A 25332-nucleotide genomic window follows, 5' to 3' on the forward strand; every position below is an offset into this window, starting at 1 on the left:
TCTCCCTTGTCCACTCTACTGGAAACATCCTCAAAAAATTCCAGAAGATTTGTCAAGTATGATTTCCCTTTCACAAATCCATGCTGACTTGGACCTATCATGTCACCTCTTTCCAAATGCGCTGCTATGACATCCTTAATAATTGATTCCATCATTTTACCCACTACTGATGTCAGGCTGACCGGTCTATAATTCCGTTTTCTCTCTCCCTCCTTTTTTAAAAAGTGGGGTTACATTGGCTACCCTCCACTCCATAGGAACTGATCCAGAGTCTATGGAATGTTGGAAAATGACTGTCAATGCATTCACTATTTCCAAGGCCACCTCCTTAAGTACTCTGGGATGCAGTCCATCAGGCCCTGGGGATTTATCGGCCTTCAATCCCATCAATTTCCACAACACAATTTCCCGACTAATAAGGATTTCCCTCAGTTCCTCCTTCTTACTCGACCCTCTGACCCCTTTTATATCCGGAAGGTTGTTTGTGTCCTCCTTAGTGAATACCGAACCAAAGTACTTGTTCAATTGGTCTGCCATTTCTTTGTTCCTCGTTATGACTTCCCCTGATTCTGACTGCAGGGGACCTACGTTTGTCTTTACTAACCTTTTTCTCTTTACATATCTATAGAAGCTTTTGCAGTCCGTCTTAATGTTCCCTGCAAGCTTCCTCTCGTACTCTATTTTCCCTGCCCTAATCAAATCCTTTGTCCTCCTCTGCTGAGTTCTAAATTTCTCCCAGTCCCCGGGTTCACTGCTATTTCTGGCCAATTTGTATGCCACTTCCTTGGCTTTTTAATACTATCCCTGATTTCCCTTGATAGCCACGGTTGAGCCACCTTCCCTATTTTATTTTTACGCCAGACAGGGATGTACAATTGTTGTAGTTCATCCATGCGGTCTCTAAATGTCTGCCATTGCCCATCCACTGTCAACCCCTTAAGTATCATTCGCCAATCTATCCTAGCCAATTCACTCCTCATACCTTCAAAGTTACCCTTCTTTAAGTTCTGGACCATGGTCTCTGAATTAACTGTTTCATTCTCCATCCTTTTGTAGAATTCCACCATATTATGGTCACTCTTCTCCAAGAGGCCTCGCCCAATGAGATTGCTAATTAATCCTCTCTCATTACACAACACCCAGTCTAAGATGGCCTCCCCCCTAGTTGGTTCCTCGACATATTGGGCTAGAAAAGCATCACTTATGCACTCCAGGAAATCCTCCTCCACTGTATTGCTTCCAGTTTAGACAGGTTAGATGCAGGAAGAATGTTCCCAATGTTGGGGAAGTCCAGAACCAGGGGACACAGTCTAAGGATAAGGGGGAAGCCATTTAGGATCGAGATGAGGAGGAATTTCTTCACCCAGTGAGTGGTGATCCTGTGGAATTCTCTACCATAGAAAGTTGTTGAGGCCAATTCACTAAATATATTCAAAAAGGAGTTAGATGAAGTCCTTACTACTAGGGGAATCAAGGGGTATGGTGAGAAAGCAGGAATGGGGTACTGAAGTTGCATGTTCAGCCATGAACTCATTGAATGGCGGTGCAGGCTAGAAGGGCCGAATGGCCTACTCCTGCACCTATTTTCTATGTTTTCTATGTTCTATGTTTTCTATGTTTGGTTAGCCCAATCTATATGCATATTAAAGTCACCCATGATAACTGCTGCACCTTTATTGCATGCACCCCTAATTTCCTGTTTGATGCCCTCCCCAACATCACTACTACTGTTTGGAGGTCTGTACACAACTTCCGCTAACGTTTTTTGCCCTTTGGTGTTCTGCAGCTCTACCCATATAGATTCCACATCATCCAAGCTAATGTCCTTCCTAACTATTGCATTAATCTCCTCTTTAACTAGCTTCCTTTTCCTTTTATTCTATCATTCCTGAATGTTGAATACCCATGGATGTTGAGTTTCCAGCCCTGATCATCCTGGAGCCACGTCTCTGTAATCCCAATCACATCATATCTGTTAACATGTATTTGCACAGTTAATTCATCCACTTTATTACGGATACTCCTTGCATTAAGACACAAAGCCTTCAGGCTTGTTTTTTTAACACCCTTTGTCCTTTTAGAATTAGGATGTAGTGTGGCCCTTTTTGTTTCTTGCCTTTGTTTACTTGGCCTTCCACTATTGCTTTTTACCTTTCTACCATCTGTTTCTGACTCCATATTACTTCGCCCTATCTCGCTGCATAGGTTCCCATCCCCCTGCCATATTAGTTTAAACACTCCCGAACTGCATTAGCAAATGTTACCCTTAGGACATCAGTTCCAGTCCTGCCCAAGTGCAGTCCATCCCTTTTGTACAGGTCCCACTTCCCCCAGAACTGGTTCCAATATCCCAGGAATTTGAATCCCTCCCTCTTGCACCACTGCTCAAGCCACATATTTATTCTAACTATCCTGCTCCCTCTACTCTGATTAGCACATGGCACTGGTAGCAATCCAGAGATTACTACTTTTGAGGTCCTACTTTTTAATTTAACTCCTAGCTCCCTAAATTCAGCTTGTAGGACCTCTTACCTATATCGTTGGTACCTACATGTACCACGACAACTGGCTGTTCACCCTCCCTCTCCAGAATGCTCTGCAGCCGCTTCGAGACATCCTTGACCCTTGCACCAGGGAGGCAACATAGCATCCTGGAGTCTCGGTTGCGGCCGCAGAAACTCCTATCTATTCCCCTTACAATACAGTCCCCTATCACTATAGCTCTCCCACTCTTTTTCCCACCCTTCTGTGCAGCAGAACCACCCACAGTGCTATGAACCTGGCTGCTGGTGCCTTCCCCTGGTAAGTCATCTCCCCCAACAGTATCCAAAACGGTATATTTGCATCTATTTTATGTAAAATATTGAGACCATAGATTTTTACGAGACTGTCCTCTGTTACTTTGCATGAAATGTTATAGTTCCATAGGGACCCTATTGAATTCATAACATGGAATGCCCTGTGAATGGCCAGTGTTACTGCCAGTCATAAACAGATCGGAAAATTACCCGTGAGCAACCAACAAGTCGCAAAAAGCTACAAATAAACAAAGCAAGCACCACAAAACCAACCAATCATATCAATCAAAATATTCCTTTCAAGCTGCTCTCAGTGGCCACCTTGATTGTTCAATAACATTAGCATATATCCCTGAAAATAAAATTCATGATGTAGCAAATATGTAAGAATGAGATAATTCACAACAAAATCATTAAACTTGCCCCTAGAGTTACTTCTTCTGTGTTGCAAATCCCTCCAATAAAGTTTCAGATCCTCGTTGAAGGGCCTGGACTTATTTTGACTCCTTCTCACTCCTCAATCAAAGGTGCAACCAGTAAACTAAAACTTTCCAGATTTTGGGGTTATTTGTCCTCAGGATGTAGGTGATAGTGATGCTGGCAAGGGCACGTTTATTGACTATCCCTAGCTGCCCTACAAAGATGATGGTGGACCTTCTACTTAAAGTGACTTGAGTCAATCACTAGGCCACTTCGGATGGAATTATGGGTCAAACCACATACTGGGAGATTGGAGCCACTAAGCCAGACCAGCTAAAAGTGTCAGGTTCCCTTCCTTGCAGTAGATTAATGAACATGTTGGGTTTTTACAATAATCTGATCGCTTTCATGGTTAATTTCTGGGTGCCAGCCCAATAATGACCAGCTTTATTGAATTCAATTTATCGTAGTGGGATTTGAACTCCGGGATACTAGTCCAATACTGCAACTATTACAGAATACAGGGTGAGGTGCCATCTACCCCTCCCAGCTGGTCTCTCAGTGGACTGAAAGCAGCTGTCAGCCAAAGGAGGCAGGTGGAGAACAGCAGCCAGAATGGCACTGAGGTGCTGGCAGTAGCGACAGGACCATCTCAATACCCGGCTGAAACCCAGCATATGGCACAGATGAGTCCCCAGGATCCCACTGAGGAGCTGCATCGTGTCACTGTAATATAGAGCTCCACTTAGTGGACTACTGCTCCACCCAGTGGACTACTGTGGTAATGCAACTATTGTATACAATAAAAGCATAATTGACAAGGTCACCTGACAAGTTTCTGTTGAGACATCTTACAGTGTGTGTTGTTTGTGATGTGGTAAAAAATATATTACATTGGTAACGTAGGATTGGATTTCTGGATTCCCTAGCTAAAATTTTTGTTGGTGGATGTTCCAACCAATTAATAGAGAGACTTTGAGAGGTTCTTTGTTTTGCAGCACAGCTAAAAATCGAAGGTAAATTTCAAGCACTCTGGGATGAACTGAAAAGTTCAGATGGCCGCACCTATGGGAATAGTAGGGCGCTTGGGTAAGTTTCGGAGCGTATGCGGAACAGCTAGAAATGTTTTTCACCGCGAATAGTATCATCAAAGTCCTCGATGATGAAAACTGTAACCGGGTGGTGTTAGAAAGAAAACAGGCTATTTTCCTGACTGAAGCAGGCTCTGAGGTGTATGAAACCCTGAAAAATTTGCTTGTTCCTGTCAAGCCAAAGAATACGCTACTGATAGACATTCTAACCAAGTTAGAACAACACTACAGTCCTGAACCACTGGAAATTGCTGAAAGTTATTTTTTTGAAATGCGAGATCAAATAATTGATGAGAGTATCAGTGAGTACATTGTAGCTTTAAAGAAGCTGTCCATTCACTGACATTTCGTAAACTTTCAGGACTGAGCATTGCATGACTGCTTTGTTTGTGGGATGAAAAATGAAGCAATCAGAAGAAAGTTGCTGACAACCCCTAACTTGACTTTTGATTTAGCTTGTCAGACAGCTGTGTCGATGGATATGGCCAATCAATACTTCGGAGAATTTCGCACCATTTCCAGTCATCAGACAGCTGAGGTGAGTCACCTGCAGGTTAAAAGTAAAAGGCAGTTGGGCCCCAAGGCTTCAGCAACTGCCCAAGGTAATAGTGCATTGAAGTCGTGCTATCATTGTCTGGGACAACATATTGCTCAAAGTTGTCCATATGTGAAGGCAGAAGGTTTCTTCTGCAAGAAAACAGGGCATCTTGTGACTGAAGTGTAAACTGACTTTCAAGGCTAGAAGTATAAATCGCAGAGACTACATAGCATTGAGGAGGAGCAACAGGATGAGGAGGTTCTGGAGATACACATCATCAGGAACACGAGGGTATCTAACATCAATTTGCGAAGTATTGTCATCCAAGCAGACATTACAGGAACCAGGATACCCATGGAAATTGACACTGGTGCAACCGCGAGTGTAGTACCGGAATCGCTGTATCTCGATAAGTTGAGTGATTTTCCAATGGAGAAATCGAAGATAGAGCTGCGAGGCAACTCAGGAGAGCAAATCCCCGTGGTAGGACGTATCACCATACCGGTGAAATACAGGGATCAGTTTCAGAGCTTGCCTCTCTCAGTAGTGGCAGGAGACAAGCCTGCCTTAATAAATAGAAAATGGTTGGGATCACTGAAGCTAGATTAAAATGTGATTTTTCATGTTGAAACGAGATTTGCATCGAAGGATGATGTCATCAAACTGTGTCCAAAGGTATTCCGCGAAACAGGCAGTCCGATCCAAGGTTTCAAGGCGAGTGTCAGAGTGCAGAAGGATGCTAGACCAGTTTACTGCAAACCACGTCCCGTACCATATGCACTCAAGGAGAAAGTTGATCAAGAACTCAAAAGACTAGAGCATTATCTCGAAGGTAGATCTGATTAATTGGGCTACACCCATTGTTGTTGTACCTAAGTCAGATGGTAAGGTAAGGTTGTGAGGTGATTATAAGACAACCGTAAACCAGATTCTAGAGGGTAATCTACCAAATACATTACCAAATGTAGAAGATTTGTTCACAGTGCTGACAGATGGCTAGATCTTCTCAAAGTTAGATCTGACAAATGCCTACTTACAACTTGAACTAGATGAGGAATCCAAGTTATGCTTGACTATAAATACTCATCTAGGCCTATATCAATTTAATAGATTACCATTTGGAGTATCATCCATCCCTGTCATATTCCAAGGGGTGATGAACCAGATTTTGCAAGGCCATGAATGGGTAATGTGTTATTGAGATAACATACTCATTTCAGCACCAAATAGGTAAATCCATAATCATGTATTGAATGAAGTGCTCAAACAGCTAGAGAAGCACAAAGTACAAGTGACTGTTCATAAGTCTGAGTTATTTCAAAACTCAGTGGAGTACTTAGGGCACAGAGTAGACAAAGATGGTTTATATCCAAACAAGGGAAAGCTGGATGCAATCAGAAATGCACCCACTCCCAAGAATATCACTGAACTTCAATAATTTTTGAGTCTTTTGAACTATTATGGGAGCTCCTACCAAATTTGGCTACAGTGTTACATCCACTTAATGAAAAAACAGGTCTATTGGATGCGGTCAGAAGAATGCGACACAGCATTCAAAGAGTGCAAAAGCCAGTTGGATAAGATTACATGGAAACATTGAAACATAGACAATAAGTGCAGGAGTAGGCCATTCGGCCCTTCGAGCCTGCACCACCGTTCCATAAGATCGTGGCTGATCATTCACCTCAGTACCCATTTCCTGCTTTCTCTCCATACCCCTTGATCCCTTTAGCCATAAGGGACATATCTAACTCCCTCTTGAATATATCCAACGAACTGGCATCAACAACTCTCTGCAGTAGAGAACTCCACAGGTTAACAACTCTCTGAGTGAAGAAGTTTCTCCTCATCTCGGTCCTAAATGGCTTACCCCTTATTCTTAGATTGTATCCCCTGGTTCTGGACTTCCCCAGCACCGGGAACATTCTTCCTGCATCTAACCTATCCAGTCCCATCAGAATTTTATATGTTTCTATGAGATCCCCTCTGATCCTTCGAAACTCCAGTGAATACAGGTCCAGTCGATCCAGTCTCTCCTCATATGTCAGTCCTGCCATCCCGGGAATCAGTCTGGTGAACCTTTACTGCATTCCCTCAATAGCAAGAACGTCCTTCCTCAGATTAGGAGACCAAAACTGAACACAATATTCCAGGTGAGGCCTCACCAAGGCCCTGTACAACTGCAGTAAGACCTCCCTGCTCCGATACTCAAATCCCCTAGCTATGAAGGCCAACATGCCATTTGCCTTCTTCACCACCTGCTGTACCTGCATGCCAACTTTCAATGACTGATGTACCATGACACCCTGGTCTCGTTGCACCTTCCCTTTTCCTAATCTGTCGCCATTCAGATAATATTCTGTCTTTGTGTTTTTGCCACCAAAGTGGAGAACCTCACATTTATCCACATTATACTGCATCTGCCATGCATTTGCCCACTCACCTAACCTGTCCAAATCACCCTGCAGCCTCTTGGCATCCTCCTCACAGCTCACACCACCACCCAGCTTAGTATCATCTGCAAACTTGGAGATATTACACTCAATTCCTTCATCTAAATCATTGATGTATATTGTAAAGAGCTGGGGTCCCAGCACTGAGCCCTGCGGCACCCCATTAGTCACTGCCTGCCATTCTGAAAAGGACCCGTTTATCCCAACTCTCTGCTTCCTGTCTGCCAACCAGTCCTCTACCCAGGTCAATATATTACCCCCAATACCATGTGATTTTAATTTTGCACTCCAATCTTTTGTATGGGACCTTGTCAAAAGCCTTTTGAAAGTCCACATCCACTGGCTCTCCCTTGTCCACTCTACTAGTTCCATCCTCAAAAAATTATAAAGATTTGTCAAGCATGATTTCCCTTTCATAAATCCATGCTGACTTGGACCGATCCTGTCATTGCTTTCCAAATGCGCTGCTATTTCATCTTTAATAATTGATTCCAACATTTTCCCCACTACTGATGTCAGGCTAACCAAACTATAATTCCCTGTTTTCTCACTGTTGTGTATCTGTAAAGCATGCACTCCCATATTCTGCCACCAGCGAGAGCATCCGCTGAAGCCCCAAGGGATCCCAGCATCCCTTGGGAGCACTATATGTAAGCCGACCCCGAAGACCTGTTCCTCACTCTGGAGTGTCTTAATAAAGACTGAGGTCACTGTTACTTTAACCTCCCTGTGTGAAGTTTCATCTGTGTTAAGAACACAATAACTGGCGACGAGTATACTAAGCCAACGCAAAGATGCAGCAAACTGTGGGCATCCTGGAGAAGTTCTCCGACGGTGAGGACTGGGAAGCCTATATCGAATAGCTAGACCAGTAGTTTGTAGCCAACGAGCTGTATAGAGAAGGAAGTGCTGCAAAAAGGAGAGTGGTCCTCCTCACGGTCTGCGGGGCACCGACCTGCAGCCTCATGAAGAATCTTCTGACTCCGGTGAAACTCACAGATAAGTCATATGAGGAGCTGTGTACACTGGTTCGGGAGCATGTTAACCCGATGGAGAGCGTGCTGATGGCGAGGTATTGGTTCTACACGTGCCAGCGATCTGAAGGTCAGGAAGTGGCGAGTTATGTCGCCGAGCTAAGGCGACTTGCAGGACAATGTGAGTTTGATGGCTACCTGGAGCAAATGCTCAGAGACTTTTTTGTACTGGGCATTGGCCATGAGACCAACCTACGAAAACTTTTGACTGCAGAGACACTGACCCTCAATAAGGCCATTGCGATAGCACAGGCGTTTATGTCCACCAGTGATAACACCAAACAAATCTCTCAGCACACAAGTGCTAGCAATGTTCATAAATTAACTGGAACTGTGTTTGCGAGCAGAAATGTACAGGGCAGAAACCACGAGTCTGCAACTGCCAGCAGGCCTCAGGTGACCCAGATGACTCAGAGTCCGCAACAAAGGATGAATGCAAGGCAATTCACACCTTGTTGGCGTTGTGGAGGTTTTCATTCAGCCTATTCATGCCGCTTCAAAGGGTATGTTTACAAGAGCTGTGGAACAATGGGGCACCTCCAACGAGCATGCAGATGAACTGCAAGCTCTGCAAAACCTGCTAACCACCACGTGGCAGATGAAGATTGGTCCATGGTGGATCAAAGCAATTTTGAGCCTCAGAGAGAGGAGGCAGATGCTGAAGTACACAGGGTGCACACACTTTCGATGAAATGTCCACCTATAATGCTAAATGTAAAATTGAATGGCTTACCCGAAGGCATGGAACTGGACACTGGCGCTAGTCAATCCATCATGAGTAAAAAGATGTTTGAGAGACTGTGGTGCAACAAGGCACTCAGACCAGCCCTGAGCCCCATCCACACGAAACTGAGAATGTACATCAAAGAGCTTATCACTGTCCTGGGCAGCGTCATGATCAAGGTCACCTACGAGGGCACGGTGCATGAACTGCCACTCTGGATTGTCCTGGGCGATGGCCCCACACTACTTGGAAGGATCTGGCTCGGCAAAATCCGCTGGAACTGGGATGACATGTCGATGAGGCCTCATGTATGCAGGTTCTTAACAAATTTCCTTCCATTTTTGAGCCAGGCATTGGAAACTTTTTTGGGGCGAAGGTACGGATCCACTTGGTCCCAGAGGCACGACCCATTCACCACAAGGTGCGAGCGCTACCTCACATGATGAGGGAGAGAGTGGAAATCGAGCTGGACAGGCTGCAACACAAGGGCATCATCTCCCCAGTGGAATTCAGTGAGTTGGCCAGCCCAGTTGTTCCAGTACTCAAATATGATGGCACAGTCAGGATTTGCGGCGATTATAAAGTAACTATTAATCGTTTCTCGCTACAGGACCAATATCTGCTACCTAAGGCAGGCGACTTATTTGCGACGCTGGCAGGAGGCAAGACATTCACCAAGCTTGACCTGACTTCGGCCTACATGACGCAGGAGCTGGAGGAGTCTTCGAAGGGCCTCACCTGCATCAACACGCACAAGGGACTGTTCATCTACAACAGATGCCCGTTTGAAATTCGGTCGGCTGCAGCGATCTTCCAGAGAAACATGGAGAGCCTACTCAAGTCGGTACCACGCACAGGGGTTTTTCAGGACGACATATTGGTCACGGGTCGCGACACCGTCGAACACTTATAAAACCTGGAGGAGCTCCTCCAGCGACTGGATCGCGTAGGGCTGCGGCTGAAGAGGTCGAAATGCATCTTCATGGCAACAGAAGTGGAGTTTTTGGGGAGAAAGATCGCGGCGGATGCATTCGGCCCACAGACGCCAAGGCAGAGGCTATCAGGAACGCGCCCAGGTCACAGAACGTCACGGAGCTGAGGTCGTTCCGGGGACTCCTCAACTATTTTGGTAACTTCCTACCGGGGTTAAGCACCCTCTTAGAGCACCTACATGTGTTATTGCATAAAGGTGAGAACTGGGTATGGGGAAAAAACCAAGTAATTGCTTTGGAGAAAGCCAGAAACATTTTATGCTCCAACAAGCTGCTTGTATTATATAACCCCTGTAAAAGACTTATGCTAGCATGTGATGCGTCGTCGTACGGAGTCGGACATGTATTACAACAAGCTAACATTGCGGGGAAGTTACAACCTGTCATCTATGCTTCCAGGAGCTTGTCTCAGGCTGAGAGGGCCTACAGCATGATTGAGAAAGAGGCATTAGCGTGTGTGTTCAGAGTAAAGAAAATGCATCGGTACATGTTTGGCCTCAAATTTGAGCTGGAAACCGATCACAAGCCCCTCATATCCCTGTTCGCTGAAAACAAGGGGATAAATACTAATACCTCAGCCCGCATACAAAGGTGGGCACTCGCGCTATCAGCGTATAATTACACCATCCGCCACAGGCCAGGCACCAAGAATAGTGCAATGCTCTCAATCGGCTACCAATGCCCACCACAGGGGTGGAAATGGCGCAGATTGCAAACTTGTTGATGGTGGCGCAGCCCGCAGACTTGTTGATGGTCATGGAAGCGTTTGAAAATGATAAATCACCTGTCACGGCCCGCCAGATTAGGACTTGGACCAGCTAAGATCCTCTGCTGTCCCTAGTAAAAAACTGTACTGAATGGGAGCTAGGCCAGCATCCCCGTTGAAATGCAAGAGCTAATCAAGCCGTTCCAGCGGCGAAAAGACGAGCTGTCCATTCAGGCAGAGTGCCTGTTGTGGGGTAACCGTGTAGTGCTACCAAAAAAGGGCAGGGGGACATTCATCTCGGCTCTCCACAGCACACACTCGGGTATAGTAATGATGAAAGTGATAGCCAGATCCCACGTGTGGTGGCCCGGTATCGACTCTGACTTAGAGTCCTGTGTACGGCAACGCAGAATATGTGCTTAGTTGAGCAGCGTGCCCAGAGAGGCACCACTAAGTTTGTGGTCCTGGCCCTCCAGACCATGGTCAATGATCCATGTCGACTATGCGGGCCCGTTTCTCGGTAAAATGTTCTTGGTGGTGGTGGATGCTTTTTCAAAATGGATTGAAGTGAAATAATGTCGGGAAGCACTGCCACCGCCACTATTGAAAGCCTGAGGGCCATGTTTGCCACTCACGGCCTGACTGACATACTGGTCAGTGACAACGGGCCATGTTTCACCAGTGCCGAATTTAAAGAATTCATGACCCGCAATGGGATCAAACATGTCACCTCGGCCCCGTTCAAACCAGCCTCCAATGGGCAGGCAGAACCGGCAGTAAAATCAAACAGAGTCTTAAACGAGTCACAGAAGTCTCACTCCAAACCTGCCTGTCCCGAGTACTGCTCAGCTACTGCACAAGACCCCACTCACTCACAGACGTGTCCCCGGCTGAGCTACTCATGAAAAGGACACTTAAAACCAGGCTCTCGCTGGTTCACCCCAACCTGCATCATCAGGTATAGAGCAGGAGGCAGCAACAAAATGTAAACGATGGTCACGCCACTGTCACGGGAAATTGATCTGAATGACCCTGTGTATGTGCTAAACTATGGACATGGTCCCAAGTGGATTGCAAGCACAGTGATAGCTAAAGAAGGGAGTAGGGTGTTTGTCGTCAAACTAGACAATGGAAAGATTTGCAGAACGCACCTGGACCAAACGAGGCTGCGGTTCACAGACTGCCCTGAACAGCAGACACCACCTTTTTCGAGCCCACAACACACACCCAAAGGATCAACGACACCACCCCGGACCACGAAATTGAACCCATCACGCCCAACAGCCCAGCAAGGCCAGGCTCACCCAGCAGCCCTGCAGGGCCAACAGCACGCCAGCCCAGCGAGGGCACAGCCAACACACCAGAACAGACATTTGTACCGAGGCGGTCCACCAGGGAAAGAAAGGCTCCCGGCCGTCTCACCTTGTAAATAGTTTTCACTTTGACTTTGGGGGGGGGGTAGTGATGTTGTGTATCTGTAAAGCTTGCACTCCCATGTTCCGCCACCAGGGAGAGGATCCCCTGAAATCCCAAGGGATCCCAGCATCCCTTGGGAGCACTGTATATAAGCCGGTCCCTAAGGCCTATCCCTCACTCTGGAGTGTCTTAATAAAGACTGAGGTCACTGTTACTTTAACCTCCCTGTGTGCAGTCTCATCTGTGTTCAGAACACAATACTCTCTCTCTCCTTTTTTAAAAAGTGGTTTTACATTAGCTACCCTCCAGTCCATAGGAACTGATCCAGAGTCGATAGACTGTTGGAAAATGATCACCAATGCATGCACTATTTCTAGGGCCACTTCCTTAAGTACTCTGGGATGCAGACTATCAGGCCCTGGGGAATTATCGGCCTTCAATCCCATCAATTTCCCTAACACAATTTCCTGACTAATAAGGATTTCCTTCAGTTCCTCCTTCTCACAAGATCCTCGGTCCCCTAGTATTTCCGGAAAGTTATTTGTGTCTTCCTTCGTGAAGACAGAACCAAAGTATTTGTTCAATTGGTCTGCCACTTCTTTGTTCCCCATTATAAATTCACCTGATTCTGACTGCAAGGGACCTACGTTTGTCTGCACTAATCTTTTTCTCTTCACATATCTTTCGAAGCTTGAGCAGTCAGTTTTTATGTTCCCAGCAAGCTTCTCTCATACTCTATTTTTCCCCTTCTAATTAAACCCTTTGTCCTCCTCTGCTGAATTCTAAATTTCTACCAGTCCTCAGGTTTGCTGCATTTTCTGGCCAATTTATATGCCTCTTCCTTGGCTTTAACACTATCCTTAATTTCCCTTGTTAGCCTCAGTTGAGCTCGATGTTAGCTCACTTTTACGTATCTAAGGAGATCAAGCTGACATGTGATGCCCCTGCAAATGGAATTGGGACAGTGACCTCTCCTGTATTACATAGTGGGGAGGAGAGACCAATTACTTTTGCTTCATGTGCCAGTGAGCGTAATTATGCGCAGATTAAAAGGGGTGAAGAAGTTCCACAAGTACTTGTATGGTCATCAATTCATCATTGTTACTGACCATAAGTCCTTGACAGGAATCCTCCATCCAAAGTCCCCAGTTCCAATCTTAGCTGCAGCCCAAATGCAGAGATTGGTTTTGATTTTGTCAGCATATACATATGACATTGAGTACAGATGATCAGCTGATCACAGTAATGCTGATGCTATGTTCAGGTTCCCATCCCCAGCACAAGTTACACCCAATACGGAAGAAGTGTTCTATTTTTCATACATTGATGGTTTACATCCAACCAAGGGGAAACTGGATGCAAGTCACAGCTGAACAGATTGGTCGAACAACCAAACCTGACCCAGTTATGTCAAAGGTGTATGATTACATAGCAAATGGTTGGCCAAACCAGGTATCAGAGAAAGATATTCATCCATATTTCATTCGTAGGAATGAATTGTCAGTGGATAAAGATTGTATCATGTGGCGTGCAAAATTAGTTATTCCAAATAAGTTCAGGCCCAAATTGTTAGAAGATCTTCATGACCAGCACGTGGGAATGTGCTTGACCAAGAGTTTTGCATGGAGTTACTTATGGTGGGCAGGCTTAGATAAAGATATAGAGTACATCGTTAGTCAGTGTACAACATGTCAATCGGCAAGCAAGAAACCACCATCAGTACCATCGCAGCCATGGAAATGGCCTTCCAGGGTGTGGCAAAGGTTACACATAGATTTTACTGAGCTAGAAGGACAACAATTGTTCATTGTGATTGATAGCCATTCAAAATGTGTAGAGGTGTTTCCAATGTGGAAAATAACAACAATTAAACACTAAATAATTTGCGAAGATTGTTTTCTTCATATGGCCTCCCAGAAGAAATTGTGTCTGATAATGCGCCACAATTTTGTTCAGAAGAATTTGCACAGTTCATAAGCAGAAACGGTGTGAAACCTACCAAAGTTCCACCATATCATCCTGCTTCAAGTGGTGCAGCAGAGTGCACTGTATAAATTGTAAAATGTGCCCTCATCAAGCAAATATTGGATCCAATTCCAAAGAAACGACAGTTGTCATTGGATCACAAACAAGCAAATTTTCTAATCACTTATCATAATACTCCTCATACTACTGGTAGAACACCAACAGAGATGTTTCTCAAATGACAGCCATGAACTAGGTTCTCATTGCTAAACCCAAACTTGGCACAGTCAGTAGAAGAGAAACAATTAAGACACAAAGAGAATCATGACAGAGGTAGAGTAAGAGAGAGAAGTGTGAAATTGAATCAGAAAGTGAAAGTGAAGAACCATCACCATAAATGGTTAAAGTGGTTACCAGGAAGTGTAGTGAATATATGTGGCCCTCGTACATATTTGGTCAAGATGTTTGATCATAGAAAGGTTATGTTTGTTCACATTGATCATATTTTACCTACAGATGTGGAAGGAGTTGAAAGTTGGAATGATTCGATTATTTCTGATGAGTTAAATAGCCTTCTAAAGTAGAGTACCAGTAGCAAACCCTACATCAGATGTATTAGAAACAAGTCCAAGAGAAAATCAGAATTTAAGTCTGTGTCTGAGTCAATCTGAAGTTGTAGAGAGTCCAAATGTAAATCAAGAGTTACCCTTAGAGGAAAACTCTCCTCAGGCTCTGCCTAGAATGAGTCTAAATTTGATACCATGTTTGGAAGGTTCTGTTCGAGACGAAGGTATCCTCTTCGAAACAGAAAACCAGTGGTTAAGTTTAATTTGTAAGTATGGCAAAATAAGTCCATATCTGTTGTTATGTATAACCATGCAAGTTATGTGTGATGATTATTTTGTTGTGATTACTTCTTCATTAAGGAGGGAGACGTGTAATATAGCTCCATCTAGTGAACTACTGCTCCATCTAGTGGACTACTGTGGTAATGCAAATGCTGATATATATAATAAAAGCATCATGTAACAAGTTCACCTGACAAGTTCCTGTTGGAGATATCTTGTAGTGTGTGTTGTTGTAAATAATATATTACAGTCATCACACTTGCTCCGCCCACTGAGGTGACACTGAGAAGGAACAGGAACTTAGATCCTCTGTGAAGATTGATACATTCCTGCATATCACCTGTCCTAGCTTCTGAAAGACAATGTCAACGATCCGAAGTAAAACTGATATCATTGCAGAGACCGTTTTTGTATACAACAATGGAAATATTGTGCTGGTAAGTCAACAAATACAGAAATCCACTAATGGATAGAAGGGCAGAAATTTGATGACGTTGCAAACCCTCTAGGATCCACCTCTGCAAGAAGGAGTCCAGGGAAAACCTGTGGCCTACATTGTAACCATTGCTACACTTCATTGTGTTCCGTCCTTTGAGACATTTTGGCACAAAAGTCACTATATAAACGTATAACTGAATATATAATGAAGAATCGTCAGCATGCTTGATCAACTGGCTATCTTTAGTAAATAAAAGCAATCTGATTTTTGTTAATTCTCTCAACCTTTTAAAATGTGTTGTAAAACTCAAAAATAAAAATTTACATCATTATAATAGTCATCTTAATCTTAACCTCAGGTTCCTTCTCCTAGCTAAACCCCAGGAACATGTCCACGCTTGTTCTCAGCCCTAGGACCACCTGTACTTCCTTCCCCAGACTCCACACTTTGTCACTCCCAGTTGCTAGGTAACGGGAAACTGACTCCACTCATTCCTGCTTCCACTCAGGCCGCACTACCCATACCACCCTTGTTCCAGTTCTAATTTCACTCAACTGCTCTGCTCTTTGACCCCCATACTCCATTGCTGCACTTTGCCACACTTGTATTCCTGTGCTCCATCAACCAACCAGTGCTCCAAAGCATCTATGAAGAACGGCACTGACAATTTACCAGTATAGCTTAAATGAGTTCAAGTAAATACATTGTTATAACAGCTACATTCCTATTATGGTCTACATTTTATACCTGGGTGGAGCAAGTGTCTCCTCAAGAAACTCTTCAATCTTGATGAAATCAGTTTTCAGCTCCCCATTGAAGATAAGGAATGGAGGATTAGTGCCCGGAGCCAAATCTTTCAATTCTTTTGGTCTCCTGTGTGAATTAGAACTGCTGTCAGTAAAATAATGGTAATACATGACTCCAACATAATGTGTCTCATGTACAGAATGAAAGTCTCCACTCAATGCTGACTGTTGATGACTAGCAATATTCGGAGATGCCAAATTAAAAAATACTGAGCTTTATTTTCCTGCAAAATAGGGATCCATGAGGCACCAGCTATCAGGGCCCATGCGAAGCAGAACTAACACCAGAAACCACCAGTCCTGTGCTAGGGTTTCTCCCAAGGACCCAATGAGGTGCCCAGCTGCAAACACTCTACAATTCCCTTAAACTAACTTTCTCACCACAAGGTAGAATTGTGTTGCAGTGATGTGCAACTATCAGGACAGTTATAGACATGTTCTTAACAGTCCTGATCGCCCATGCTGCTTTTCAAATATGACTATATCAACAGTTTACAAATCATACTACAAATACCCTAAATAAACTCAAGGGTTACCAAGAAAATGAACATTACGTGTTAGCCTTGACTCAGTGTTATAGGAACATAGGAACAGGAGTAGGCCATTGAGCCCCATGAACCTGTTCCGCCATTCAATGAAATCATGGATCAACTGCGATCTAACTCCATATACCCACCTTTGCCCATATTCCTTAATATCTTTGGTTAACAAAAAGCTATCAATCTCAGATTTACAATTAACAATTGATCGTGAATCAATTGCCATTTGTTCAAGAGAGTTCCAAACTTCTACCATCCTGTGTGTATAGAAGTGTTTCCTAATTTCACTTTTAAAGGTCTGGCTATGCTTTTAGACTATGCCCCCTAGTTATAACTGAAGGTTGCAGGTTGAAGGCCCACTCCAGAGGCAGGGGCGCATAATCTAAGGTGACACTTCAAGGCAGTACTGGGAGAATATTCTCACCTGCATTCCAACCTTCTCGCCGCCTGACTGGCTCACAGCATTCTGTTTAAAGAAATCCCTGACTTACTGTTGGTTTGAGTGTTTTGTCTCTCACTGTTCACAACCAGTAAAGGAAGACTTATCAGATCCCCATTGTGTACCTAGGACCACGTGTTTATTGATTACCAAGACAAGTTAACAAATAGCAAATTATTTACAGTTTATGAGAAAACAACATCGAACCTAGAATCATAACTACCTATTTTATTAACTTTTGTTGCATAGCTGGCAAGCATTTATTATCCATCTTGGTGAGCCTTCTGCTTCAACCACTGCAGTGGTTCGATATAACTGAGTGGCTTGATAGTCCACATCAGAGGGCAGTTAAGAGCCAGTCATGTTGATGTAGGACTGGAGTCACAAATAGGCCAGACCAGATGAGAACGGCAGGTTTCCTTCCCTAACGGACACTAGTGAACCAGTTAGGCTTTGACAACAATCCGACAGCTTCACAGCCACTTTTACTGATTTTTGAAACTGAATTCAAATTCTCAAACTGCCCTGGTGGGATTTGCACTCTGAATTATTAGTCTAAGCCATGGTATTACTAGCTCAATCACTACTCTACCTGTGACTTCACTATCTTCATAATTGCTACGTCACGTGTCATCTCAGAGTGCGCCCCATTTGGGGGCGGTAACATCCGGGAGGCGGGACATTTTGCGGCAGGCACAGAAATCCCGCCCTGCTCTAAAAATTGGGTTACCGCCCCTGAAAGGAAGCGGAGCGCAAAATAACGGGCTCCACTTCCTTTCTGGGGCAGTAGTGAGGCAGTCGCTTAGGGAGCGGGGCGCATTGCTATGCAATGGGCCACATAGCGCTACCACATAGGAGGGACTCTTCCTTTCATTAAAGGGAAGGGCTCAAGCTGCAAACTCTGCAGTGTAGAAACGGGCCTCCCTGGACCACCAGGGAGCAGGTTGCCGTGCCAACAGCCCGGCACTCGCCACCTCCCCTTTTAAGTATCACCCCGTGAGCGGCCTGCCACCAGGTTCACGTCCCCTTAAGCTGTCACTGACATCACTCGGTGCAGCTTCAGAGGGTGATACCCAATTTAGGGTCCGGGGCGATAACGGGGCACTGTGCACGGCGATGACGTCATCATCGCTGGAGCAGTGCATCGAGGCACTACGGGTTACCACCACCATTAAACTCCCACGAATTTAGCGGGAGTTGTTAGCAGCACCGCACTCAGGCAAAAAGTAATTTCTGGCCCATTAGTGCCCCCCCAGGGAGGCGCAAATGACCCTATGCTTTAAAACACATTTAAAAGTAATTCTATTTTTCCAAATCCATTCTGTGGAAAAACCCAGAGATAAGTTTTGTACTTACCTTTTGGGGCTTCTGCATCTGTTCCAACTGCTTCTGCTGAGCAATGTCCTCAGCCGATGCTCCATTCAGTAGGCCATTAAAATAGCTCTAAGGTCACATCTAGTGATAGAACACCTAGTTGCAAATATTTATGAGCTGGCAACTTAAGTCTAGTGGACACCTATACTGCCCAGGAAAACAGTCTGGGGAGCGGGAACAGATTGGTAAGTGGATCACTTTTATTTTATCTCTCATTCGCCAGGAGCTAAAATCCCCCCCCCCACCCCGCCCCTAACGTTTGAGTTCTAATCATTGTCATTCACCACTTTTATCAGCACACAATTAGAAAGGAAACTTTACAGAAAAATCTATGGATTTGTGAATCAATTTGAGAGAGGAACAATACAAAACAATCTCCCTTGCTCACAAACTACAGAGTGCTCTCAACAGTTTCCTTATAGAGAGTCCAACTTTGCCCAACCCCTTTTTTCGGCGCACTTACTTTGCACGCTGGAAACGATGCCGGAAAAAAGGGGCCCCATCCTGGCCGCTCTTCCGAGTCCCGGGAGTCCCGGCATGGTATGCATTCTGAAGTGGGAGTCGGAGCAATAGGCCAGCACCGAAAACAGTGCCGGCACCTGCGCGCATGCGCAGTGAAGTCTGCGCGCATGCTCCTGCCCTCCCAGCGTGTCCTGCAGGCTGTGAGCAGGACCCGATGCTCGCAGCCCCTTTTCTCAGCTGAAGGGACGCCCCGACCTCGCTGCACCCTATCCCCAGCCGTGTGGCCTCCCGCACCGGCCGGCCGGCCCGCTAACTTCCCAGGCGAGGTAGGACTTTGGTTTTATTTTTTTATTCATTGGTTGTGCTTGAGAGTTTTGATTGGGGGGGAAGGAGGAGAGTTTTGGGGTGGGGGGGTAGAGAAAGAGTGTATTGGAGGGGAGAGGAGGAGAGTTTTTTTGGGGGGGAGGAGAAAGAGTGTTTTGTATACCAGCATTTCTCTCTCTCTCTCTCTCTCTGGCTACCACCGCACCGCCCCCCCTCCCCCCCACTGACATTGCGGCCAGCAACTCGCATTTCTCCCGTCGCTTTATGTAGTGGCCCCACCCCCCCGGTGACATCGTGATAGGATTTACTTCATTTTTATTCATATTTTAATTGTTTGAGCTTTGCCTTGCAATGTTTGGTGCTTGGTTGTTGAGGTCCTCTCCAGTTCCCTTCCCTCCCCTAATGTCTGCCGAATGTGCACTGCTTTTTCTTCACTGCCGGCAAGGTTTTCCAAGCTGGCCACATATGCTGACCTAAGTGGATTTGGAGTAAGTTTTTGCTGGCCAAAGTGGTATTAATGGCCAAAACTGGCGTAATTGTCTGGAAACGCCCCCTTTTGAAAAAAAAAACTGACCTAAAAAGAAAACGTACCTAACTGACCTACTCTGGAGCAAATTTTTGGGGGAAAATGGCATTTTTTAAACTTACGCCAGAAAAAACAACTTACTCCAAAAATATTGATGCAAGTCATGACCAAAGTTGGGCCCATAGTTTCTAGATAAACTTACATGATAGATTGACTTAAAATGTGATAGCTCAGGCTCTAACAGTCATTGAAAATATACCAAGTATTAAACCAACCCGCCAGCTCTGATGATCTTACTTTTTCATGTCCACTGTTGTTACATTAAAGACAACGCCTTTCAGCCACAGAACCATGAAGAGACGTTGGCAAAATGGGCAGTTCCCAATGTTCTCTCCATCAAAACCAGCCTAGAGAAAAGGAAAAAAAGAACAGGAAGCTTAGGTTCTTATTAAAGTAGTCCACAGTATTCTGCTTTAATAGAACTAATGTAAGGGGCTGAATATTATGGTTATTATTCCATACACTGAATGAAAACGGATGATGATTTTATAACACCAGCTGTAAGGGATCACTGGAAGAGCCCAGTTAGAAGCTTCCTTTGTAGCTACCCACAGTCCAATAAAGAAAGAAAGAACTTGCATTTATATAATGCTTTTCATGACCGCAGGATGTCCCAAAGTGCTTCACAGCCAATGAATTACAAATTGGACCTTAGTGACTGGGATTGGTATAATATACCTTAAATAACATTAAATTTGCAAATGTTTAGAACGTCATTTTCTGACATTCTCGGGGCAAAATTGCCCTGCGGCCCAATTAGGGGCGATAATCATCTGGGGCCGGGACTTTCTGTGCCCGGTGCAGACGTTCCGCCCTGGCGCGGAATTGCCCTTACCGCCCTTCAAAGAAAGCGGAGCGCAATCTCCCACACTCCACTTCCTTTGGGGGCGATTACCAGGCCGCTACTGGGGTGCTGAGGGAAGTGCTACATGGATGCTCCACGTAGCACTGACCCACTTCAATGCTCCTCCCCTTCGATTAAAGGGGAGGGCCACTGCGCACTCTGCAAGGCGGCTGATGGCCTCCATTGGACTACCAGGGCAGCGTACGACTGAGCCAGCAGACTGACACCCAAGACGGAGTGCTGGGCTGCACAGTGCCATCCCGGACCATGCTAAGACCGCCATTGTAGAGCCGACCTGAGAGTTGTCAGGCAAAAAAAGGTTGCGGCCAGGGGTATTGGTGCCCTCCTCTTTAAGGAGCACCCCAAGAGCGGATGTCGGACAGCTTTGCGACCCACAAAGCTGGCGTTGACATCCACTCGCGCCAGCCTCATGGCCCATGGGGCAATTTCCCCCATGGGGTGTTCGGGGGTCATCACGGGGCGTTGAGGGGTCGTCGCGTACGGGGATGATGTCATCGCCAGTTGTGCGGCGGCCAGGGGCGTTCACTGTAGGGCGAGGCGCTGCTATAGCAGTGCCTCCGTAAACTCCGGGGCAATTTCAAAGGAGGCGGTTACGCCCCTCTCCCCTGGGTGAAAAGTCTGCTCCGCCCATTAATGCCCCCTCCCCGGAGGTGCTAACAGAGGTATAAAAAGGAGCAATTTCACCCCCTCTGCTTCTTAGATACGACCATAAATTCTTTTAAAGGTGAAATTGCTCGGAATATGAGATGTAAAAATGGTTAAGAAATGTCTCAGTTCACTGTACAATGCCAGTAACTAGTACTGTAACAGTGTTTGAAACTCAGCAATGTGCAAAACTCATAAAAAATGTAATGTTTAGCACTTTGGAATGTTAATACTGTTTGAGAAATTCAACAGTATCTAACGTGAATTTCTAAATTGCTAAAATAAAAATAATTTACTGATCATCTCAGTCACAGAAGAGCAGAAATTATTGATGGTGATGTTATTGCACAAATGTGTTCTCTCAAATCCCTCTCTTTATTACTTTAACAGAGGCACTAACCATTTATTTTAAATGGGTTAATAGCTTTTTTACATATGATGAAAATCATTTTCTATATAATTGAATTTGAACACACCAGTACGGGTTTCTAATTTTTTTTTTGTGTTAACTTGCGTTAATATATATCTAAAATTGCATTTAATTTCCAAAGTGCTTGGAACGTCATTTTCTGAAACCCTGTTTTTTTTAGATAAGACATCCATCATAGGGTTAGCTGCCAAACTTCACCATCAGGGAACAACTGATAAAGTTCACTGATGACTTCTCAAATCTACAAAGTGTGAGAAGGTCACGCACCCAGCAGGGTTCAGGAATAAGCTTCTTACCCTGTCAGCACTCTGAGGGTGTATTTATATTGCAGCTGTTGGTTAGATTCTAATAGAGCATTTCTATTGCTTGGCTCCTGTTCAGGAGAGAGTGCTGCACATGCCTAGATGCACACAAATAGTTGCCTCTCAAAAATGTGAAATGTAAATACTTGGAGAGTGAGGAGGAGAGAATCCCAGCACTCTCACCATTTAAGTTAAGGTTGGGCAGGCTACAAAGTGTCCAGGAGACCCTCTGAGCGTTTTGCAAACCAAGTTTAACTGGATTTACACTCCTTGGTCGGGAAATTGAGTAGCGCCCGTTTGCGGGAGGTGACATCCACAAGGAGGGATTTCTTGCGCCAGGCACGGAAGTTTTCCCCACTCGTGAAATTGGTGTTACCGTCTCCGAGAGGAAGTGAATCGGAAAATAATGCGCTCCACTTCCTCTCTGGAGCGCAAAGGGGGGGCGGAAGCAGAGGGAGCGGGACACAGTGCAACGCAGTGGGCCACGTAATGCTGCCGCTTAGGAGCGGCCCTCTCCTTCACCAAAGGGGAGGGCCAAGCTGCAGACTAAGGCGGATTGCGGGGCTGCCAGATCGCTGCACAGACCCCGCATTCAAGGAGGCAACGGGCCGTGAGAGTTAAGTCAGACGATTTTTTTTCACACGTACACCACCTCCCCTTTAACTAACGCCCCGCGAGCGGCCAGCCGCCATGCACGTGCTCCCTGAAGCTGTCGCTGGCATCGCCTGGAGCAGCTTCAAGGGGCGATACTGAACTTTTGTTCTGGGGCAAAAATGGGTCGTTGCACAAGGTGATGACAATTGTGCTGAATTTAGCGGGAGCTGTTAGCTGTGCGCGCTCAGGCAAAAAGTCATTTGCACCCCGTTAGCACCGCAGGGGCCGCGAACGAGAGGCGTAAACGATCCCAATTTCTCTCCCCATGAGTCACTTGGGAGTCAGCTCAGGCCCTGACTCCTGATTTACGCTGCCAAGTTAGCATCAAGGCATAGTAGAAATATAGAAACATAGAAATTTACAGCGCAGAAGGAGGCCATTTCGGCCCATCGTGTCTGCGCTGGCCGGCAAAGAGCCGCACGGCCCTTCGTCAACAGCCCTAAAGGTTACATACAAACCCATGAACAATAACAGAAAGGCAAAGAGCACAGAGCCCAACCAGTCCGCCCCACACCACTGCAACACCCCTTATACTAAAAACATCTACACTCCACCCAAATTGGAGTCATGTGGTCTCCTGGGAAAGGCAAAAATCAGATAAAAACCCAGGCCAATTTAGGGAGAAAAAATCTGGGAAAATTCCTCTCCGACTCATCCAGGCAATCAAAACTAGTCCAGGAGATCACCCTGGCCGTATTCTATTCCTTGCAGTACTTACTATTATATATACGCCGACCAACAAAACATCATCTAGTCTAATCCCAATTACCAGCTCTAGGTCCGTAACCCTGCAGGTTACGGCACTTTAAGTGCCCATCCAAACATCTCTTAAAAGTGATGAGGGTTTCTGCATTCACCACTCTTCTAGGCAGCGAGTTCCAGATCCCCACATCCCTCTGTGTAAAGAAGCCCCCCCTCAAATCCCCTTCCACCAACCACCTTAAAACTACGGCCCCTCGTAATAGCCCCCTCCACCAATGGAAATAGATCCTTACTGTCCACTATGTCCAGGCCCCTCAATATCTTGTACACCTCAATGAGGTCTCCTCTCAACCTTCTCTGTTCCAATGAGAACAAACCCAGCCTATCCAATCTGTCCTCATAACTAAGATTGTCCATTCCTGGCAGCATCCTAGTAAATCTCCTCTGCACCCTCTCTAGTGCAATCACGTCCTTTCTATAATAGTGACCAGAACTGCACGCAGTACTCCAGATGTTGTCTAACCAAAGTATTATATAATTTAAGCAAAACCTCCCTGTTCTTATATTCTATGCCTTGGCCAATAAAGGCAAGTATTCCATATGCCTTCTTAACCACCTTATCTACCTGACGTGCTACTTTCAGGGATCTGTGGACAAGTACTTCAAGGTCCCTTTGTTCATTTACACTATTAAATGGCCTACTACTTAATGTGTATAGCCTTTCCTTATTAGCCCTCCCAAAGTGCATCACCTCACACTTCTCTGAATTAAATTCCATTTGCCACTGCTCTGCCCACCTGACCAGTAGATTGATATCCTCCTGCAGCCCATGACTTTCCTCTTCATTATCAACCACACAGCCAATTTTAGTGTTGTCTGCAAACTTCTTAATTATACTTCCTATATTCAAATCTAAATCGTTGATATATACCACAAAAAGCAAGGGACCCAATACTGAGCCCTGCAGAACCCCACTGGAAACTTCCTTCCAGTCACAAAAACATCCATCAATCATTACCCTTTGCTTCCCACCTCCAAGCCAATTTTGAAGCCAACTTGCCACTTTGCCCTGGATCCCATGGGCTTTAACCTTCATGACCAGTCTACCATGCGAGACCTTATCAAAAGCCTTGCTAAAGTCCATATATACTACATCGTATGCACTACCCTCAAGACCCTCTTGGTTACCTCCTCAAAAAATTCAATCAGGTTAGACAAACATATAAGAGTCACTTCGCTCTAAACTTGTAGTTTAAATGCTCCAAGTTAGGGAACAACGCAAGAATAATTTCAAGAGAAGGGATAAAAATGAACAATTGAGTAGTTATCACTATTATTGCTTAGCACATGCACTAGTACAGAGGAATTTTGCCCATAATACCAGAATAATGAGGCAATAATTCTGTCTCAGGGCTCAGATTCGATAGTGTTCCCACAGTAAGACCATCCTATGAAACCCTCTACAGAATGATTTGTATATTCTTTGCTACATATTATTTTGTACGCAGTATGCGAGAGAGGCCACTTCCAGGCTTTGTTGAACACCATGCAATCGCATACGTTATATATTTAATTTGAAGCCACAGCCTTAGCTGTGATGTTTTTTTAAAGTCTGTTATTTCCAGGCGGAGAAGATCAATACTTGTCTCAAAAATCTGATCAATTCAAGTTGCTTCTCGGACAAAAAGATTTATTCAGGAAGCTGACAAGGAATGTTAAGTTCGAAAAGGACAGGACACAGCCAATGGCCATTGAGGCTAAATAAAGAAAGGAAAGGGTT

General features: G+C 45.1%; 1 protein-coding gene across 3 annotated transcripts in view; it reads right to left on the reverse strand.

The window, feature by feature from the left end:
• Nucleotides 1-25332, reverse strand: part of LOC139265744 (chloride intracellular channel protein 2-like) — a 44998-nt gene that overhangs the window by 18689 nt on the left and 977 nt on the right. For all 3 annotated transcript variants that reach the window (XM_070883087.1, XM_070883086.1, XM_070883085.1), the window contains exons 2-3: nucleotides 20192-20301; nucleotides 16172-16297 (exon numbers count right to left, since the gene is read on the reverse strand). In XM_070883087.1, coding sequence (XP_070739188.1) covers nucleotides 16172-16297; nucleotides 20192-20301 — 236 coding nt within the window. The remainder of the gene's footprint in view (nucleotides 1-16171; nucleotides 16298-20191; nucleotides 20302-25332) is intronic.

This window comes from Pristiophorus japonicus, chromosome 6, assembly GCF_044704955.1.
Source record: "Pristiophorus japonicus isolate sPriJap1 chromosome 6, sPriJap1.hap1, whole genome shotgun sequence".
Classification (NCBI taxonomy): Eukaryota; Metazoa; Chordata; class Chondrichthyes; family Pristiophoridae; genus Pristiophorus; species Pristiophorus japonicus.